Source organism: Saccostrea echinata, unplaced genomic scaffold (genome assembly GCF_033153115.1).
Source record: "Saccostrea echinata isolate AGI-Se365-2 ecotype Australia unplaced genomic scaffold, CSIRO_AGI_Sech_v1 ptg000033l, whole genome shotgun sequence".
Lineage (NCBI taxonomy): Eukaryota > Metazoa > Mollusca > Bivalvia > Ostreida > Ostreidae > Saccostrea > Saccostrea echinata.
The window spans coordinates 11,890,720-11,896,688 of NW_026889782.1; the positions used below are offsets into that span (position 1 = coordinate 11,890,720).

Below are 5,969 nucleotides of genomic sequence, written 5' to 3' on the forward strand. Positions count from 1 at the left end.
TCAGTCGATTTCCAAATTAGTTCCACCTTCACCTCAATGTTTCTTAGATCCGCGCGCATAATTCATTAGTGGAGGAATGCGTAAGCAATGTGTATATATGTCTCTGTATCTTTGCTTCGACAAGGAGTGTTACGAAACATCTGAGCCATGTCTGATGGAATCCTCCTTGACAACCATATGTCTATCAAACACTGGTGTCTTGTTCTTTTTATCTATACAGTTCATCGCAATACATGATATACTTACATGAATAAATATATCTCTCTCAGACTCCAGCTGCCGCGCGCTGTTTTCTCCTCACTCCATACAAATCATTTTTCATTCCTTTTAATTATTTCCTTGCACTCTTATCATTACATGTTCAAGTATTTTTATTAATAGCTGCATACCGAGAGATATGTTTTTCTTCAATGCAATTTTAAAAAGTTTTCATGCAGTCAAGTAAGCAAAGCTTTGCAGAGAGACCGGAAATATAAAACACACAGATGCATGTATGACCGTGGTGGAGAAATTGACACAGGATGCTAGCGTCAATATGGGCGACACTTCTCTCATTATGGTTCTGGGTTGTTTTAGCAGGTAGGTTTCAATTATAGCTCTGTGCATGAATCGAGTGTGTATATCAAACCATATGTTTCTTTTAGCTTCCATGGGTTTTACATAAAGGAAAGTATTTAACGAATGACAGTTTTTTTCTCCAATGTCCTGATTCAAATGTAAGTGGTTAAGGGATTATCTGAAATAGAATACTTTGTTGTAACATGAGAGAGTTTAAAGATTTATATCTCCGTAAAAAGTAAGTTTAAAAAATTATTTTTATATATATTGTTTTATTTGCACATGTATACATTGTAAGTATACTTTACATTTATTTCACATGCACTTAGTGGGTCGTCTTGCTTCAAATTTCATCAACGTACGTATACAATGCTACTTGTCAGAGCTCATAGAAGCAACATGTATATGCAGACGTATAGTAGAACTCAGAATTTATGGTCTTCGTGATTGTTTCAGAGTATTGTTGGAAGGTTAAAAGAAAACATGTAGCAGTAATCATCATGCGGCTTAGTTTGATTTTTTTGTCCAAACTGAATTATCCGAGTTTGTCCAATGATTGCAAGTCAAAGTAGTTCAACACATGTTGTTAATATTACAAAATTGACAGTATTTGTGATAATTTTATACGAACAATGTCACAACACGAAATGCAATAACAACACAAAATGTAATAAACTGGGATTATTACATTTTGCGTTATTACATTTGCGTCGAAATCAATGCAGAATGTAATAACGCAGAATGTAATAAGAAACTTTTAGGAATACATTGTATTACATTTTGCGTTATATTACGTTTTGCGTTGATGTCAACGAAAAATCTAATAATGCAAAATGTAATTAGATATTTTTTGGATTATTTTATTTTTTGTTATTATTTTTTGCGTCGATATTCAGCAAAACGGAACAATGCAAAATGTAAAAACACTCTGGTCAGTTAGGTTGAGAATAATTTTAACACCAATGATTATATATTGCTTTATTATTAGCCGTTTCCTGATCTACGAAATAATGCAAGTTCCATTTCAAGAGATCAAATATAAAGGCCTTCAGACATGGCAATTTTTATAAATATCTATTTTTTTTAAAATGCAAAAGGATATGTCATTTCTTGTGTTTACGTATATTTGAGTAACTAGTATTTGATTCGTCAATTATATCATTGATTAAATTCCACCGATTTTCATGAAAAAAACTCACACTTGTATAATTTTGTCTTTTAATATTCATGAGTTCTTCATTCAATGTCACGGCTGCATTTTCTTTTTCCTAATATTTTTCTAGATGAACTTCTTGCTGCAGGAACAGGCTGTTCATCCAATCCATGTTTGAACAATGGCACATGCGTACCAGCTTTCTTCCGGTGCCAGTGTCCTGAAGGGCATGCAGGCCAGTATGGATGACCCCCCCCCCCCCCGTCTGTTTATTACATTAATCGTGAAAAAATAATGACACGAAGAAACAAATCTGTTCTAACAAAAACAGTTTTGTAGACAATGAATTTAGGTGGTACAGGATAGATTCCGATTATTAAATTACCGGTTTTCGGTTATATTTGAAAGGATGAAGTAGCGTAGGGTTTGAATGCTTTTAAGTTTTACTTTTAAATGTTTCATAATCCTCACGGTACAGGATGTAGAGCGAATATAAATTTTTCGACACACATTTTACAATTAGCTCACAATGTAGCCTGGTTCCCTGACCTTCCCATAAAGTTCATGTTGAAATATTTCATTTCTGTACGTTGTATCATTTCAATTATTCTGTAAAATGATCTCATAATTTGAATTATAAATTAATCTTCCTTTTTTTCATCACAATGTACACAAATATATTTAACAAAGTTTTAGTTAAAAATAGGTCGCCTTTATAAATAGTAACACAAACATTTGTTATATGTCAAAATAAAAAAAAAACAAGCTAATTCAGAGAATTTGTGTCCCCCGCTTAGGGAAAAAAGAAGAGCATGCGCAGTTCGGGGGGGGGTGGGGGTCGGACCCCCCCCCCCCCCAGATTTGTAGCATTATTAAATGTATATATGTATATTGAAGCAAATAAAAAATGCCAATATGGATATAGAGATTTGATTGCTTATTCTGTAATATGTGTATAGAAGATTCTGTTTATATAGAATATTTATCACACTGTAATAATGATTCTATGAGTTTGTACAAGCCAGACGTCATAACTTTTTCATTTCACATGCTGAATACTATCATCTAGTAAATCAAAAAAAAAAAAAAAAAAAAAAAAAAAAAAAAAAAAAAAAAAAAAAGGATCGTCTGGGATTTGAAGCCGCACCTCTCACATGCTAAGCGAGAGTCATACCCCTAGTTCACGGAGGCACTTGATTATGTAGCAAATTAAATACAAACAGTAGGTCACATATAATGTTTATATTCACGTTCGATATTGTCAAAATTTTACATAATACATGGAGTTTAATTTAGCCTTTACTAAACAGTTCTAATAGATGTAATAAGAATATAAAGTCCGCCGACAACCTGTGTTATACGTAATAACTCTCCACATGCCCCTGTGCTAAAAATAGTGCCAAGCGACTTTTAATACAATAAATAAATATAAAAAAAACGGGGCGGGATACTTTGAGAGGGGCCCGAGAGGCCCTACGGAGTTATGGTATAAGATTTCATTGCAAAAGCTCAAAAGCTTCTTGAGATATCGCCCGGAAACGAAAGTGTTACACACAGAGGGAATGCATGAATTTACGACCTTGAACTTTGACCTTTTGACCTCAAAATCAATAGGAGTCTTCCTTAGGCCACAGGGAGTTGTTATGTAAAATTTCATTGCAAAAGGTCAAAGGATTCTCGAGATATCGCGCGGAAACGAAAGTGTTAAAACAGACAAAATTTAGGAATTTATTACCTTGACCTTTGATCTTTTGACCTCAAAATCAAAAGGGGTTCTTCGTAGGCTATAGGGAGTTGCTATGCAAAATTTCATTGCGAAAACTCAAAGGGTTCTCGAGATATCGCGCGGAAACGAAAGTGTTTCAGACAGACAGAAATAAAGATGGACGGACGGACAGACAGACCCAAATTAATATCCCCCACTTTCAGCGAAAGCGGGGGACAAAAAAAGAGCACATTCTAATGACGAACATTACTCTTTTTACTGAGGTTTGATACTCTCTATTTTTCAAATTCTAATTTTCAAAAAAATATGTGGGCAAATAAAAAAAATTGAGGATAAATTTCTTTCTAATCATCATCATTAGGTTTCAAGTTAAACGATGAATATGAGGAGTAATAAGATAGTTTTTCTATGACGTATTTTGCCTCGGAGTTATTCCCTTTGGCCGCCATCTTGAAGGTTAAAGTCGATGGAAAACCATCTATTGCTCAAGACAAACAGCTTATAGCATTCAACAAATAAACAAAAGTACATAATGAATGCGTATGTGTTGTATACTGCATGTACCTTAATTTACACTTTTTATTACAGAAATTTCGACGGATTCACGCAGCTCACTGGGAGGATTCACTTCCGGTTTTCTGTCTGGAATGAGCGCCATGTTGTTCCTGTTTGTGACAGTCTGTGGCTCCATGTACCTTGCCAGGTAGGTATTACTCGGCACACCTCGGCCGATTCGTACCTCATTTAACGATGAACTTGAAGGCGACGGAATCATCCGAGGTTTGCACAATAAGATATTTAAAACTTGTATATAGAGACGAAATATAAAGAACCAATGCATCTCTGATTGACATATTTAAGGATCATTACCCCTCTGATAAAAGAGAACTCTAACTGGAATAAATGTCTATTATTCCTTTGAAATAGTTGTCATTTCTGTCAAATTTTGCTCTGCAATGTATGCTGAAATTGCATTTTAATTATAAATTAGATATCTTTTAGAAAATCATGATCTTTAAAGCAAAATTTATATGCGGTAACAGAGAGACGAGGTACCTTAAATAAGTATACAAAAGAACAAAACACAGCTTTCCTTCAAACATTCACGGCTTTTGCGATGGAGGGAGAAAGTTTGTCGATGTGAAAAAGATCAGGCATCTTAATAAAAGTTCCCCTGACTGAAAAAAACATGCGAAAGAAATCATTACGTATATGTTCCACTGACAATATTGTTAAGGAAATTAGCCCGAATAAAATTGGGTAACGGTGTATTCCTCGAATGGATCAATATGTTTTCTATTGGTTCATGTTTTTAAAATGTATTTTGATTAAAACGATATTATCCACCCAATACAATCTTGTTGAGAAATTATGTAGTCCTTATATAATAATTTTTCAAATTTACATTAAACTTAATTTTATCTTCTATAGGAAATACGAGGAACACAAAGAACTCAAAAGAATGAGAAAAAGACAGGAGGTACTGCAGATACAGGAAAATGGCCACAATTAATGATCTCTTCAACAGTTCATTTTTGATCCCAATGATTTTTATGAGTTTTAAAGCTAAATCCGTAGTTATCAATCATTATTTGTGGTTTTTCTAGTATGAGGTTTGGTGTGACCTTCACGACAAATATAATTTTTGGAAAATTCTTCGAGTAAACAATTTACGTTTTGTTAAAACAGCCTGGGAGGTGCTCTGTTTTCCAGTTGCCAACACTTGAACATGCGAAATACTATAGTAAGTAGTGATTGGTTAAAATATTGATGTAAACTCGTTGATTAGATATTATATTCTGATACTAGCAATAAATTTGTTGAATTATTTTTCTACACTGTGTTTTTCCTATGCTTAGCTACAAAACAATTTCGTGATGATAAATTTGTTTAACCATAAATTTTCTATAAGGCCATCTTTAAAAAATTGTTTGGTTGCCCTCTCCCGACCGACTGGCTAAAAGTGGTCAGACTCAAAACTTTTTTTTCACCTCCAGGAAGCAATTATTTTTTTATGCATTCTGGAAAATAGATTTTGAAAATTCAGCATTGAAATTGAAATGCTCTGGGAAAAAAAGAATTTCTCACCTACCTACAGACCCATTTTTTTCATCCTCAGTCGGGATAGGGCAAACAAACATTTTAAAGTTGGCCTAATGCGTTTTTTTTTTAAATATACTTTTCTACAAAACATTTGAGTTGAACGGAAACAGGACTTAAGGAGACATTGGAAAATGATTTTCTTTGATGGTATAAGGGAAACGTGACTGTGTTGATATTTGATTAAAGCTTCTTACTGAGAAAAATCTTTTGTGTGTGACATGCAGTTACACATATAATTAGCAACTTATTGACGCATAATTAGAACTTACTAAATGTGATAATAACCATGCAAGGACAACTTACCGGTACACCACCAACACTATAATTGAAAATTAATATATAATCCTTGAAAAAATTACCTAACAGTTTTCTATGAGAATTATATTCAAATAGATTCAATTAATCTTCATTTTAACTAATACATTTTAA

At 33.5% G+C, this 5,969-nt stretch overlaps 1 protein-coding gene across 2 annotated transcripts; it reads left to right on the top strand.

Annotated features, from left to right (window-relative positions):
• The first annotated feature begins 313 nt into the window (after positions 1-313).
• LOC133198660 (uncharacterized) lies at positions 314-5,267 on the top strand. 2 transcript variants are annotated; one of them, XM_061334698.1, is made up of 4 exons: positions 314-579; positions 1,842-1,950; positions 4,026-4,140; positions 4,869-5,267. In XM_061334698.1, the coding sequence occupies exons 2-4, from the start codon at positions 1,893-1,895 to the stop codon at positions 4,948-4,950; spliced, it is 255 nt and encodes an 84-aa protein (XP_061190682.1). In that variant the 5' UTR covers positions 314-579; positions 1,842-1,892; the 3' UTR covers positions 4,951-5,267. The 2 variants fall into 2 exon arrangements, with proteins under 2 accessions (XP_061190682.1, XP_061190681.1); XM_061334697.1 differs by having other exon boundaries at positions 315-579; positions 1,842-1,946.
• Positions 5,268-5,969: the final 702 nt, after the last annotated feature.

Excerpts from the sequence above, each read along its gene's own strand:
- LOC133198660 (XM_061334697.1), top strand. The coding sequence starts at position 522 with ATGCTAGCGTCAATATGGGCGACACTTCTCTCATTATGGTTCTGGGTT. Across the intron at positions 1,947-4,025 it reads GTGTCCTGAAGGGCATGCAG|AAATTTCGACGGATTCACGC; the intron begins GCCAGTATGGAT and ends TTTTTATTACAG. Across the intron at positions 4,141-4,868 it reads GGCTCCATGTACCTTGCCAG|GAAATACGAGGAACACAAAG; the intron begins GTAGGTATTACT and ends TATCTTCTATAG.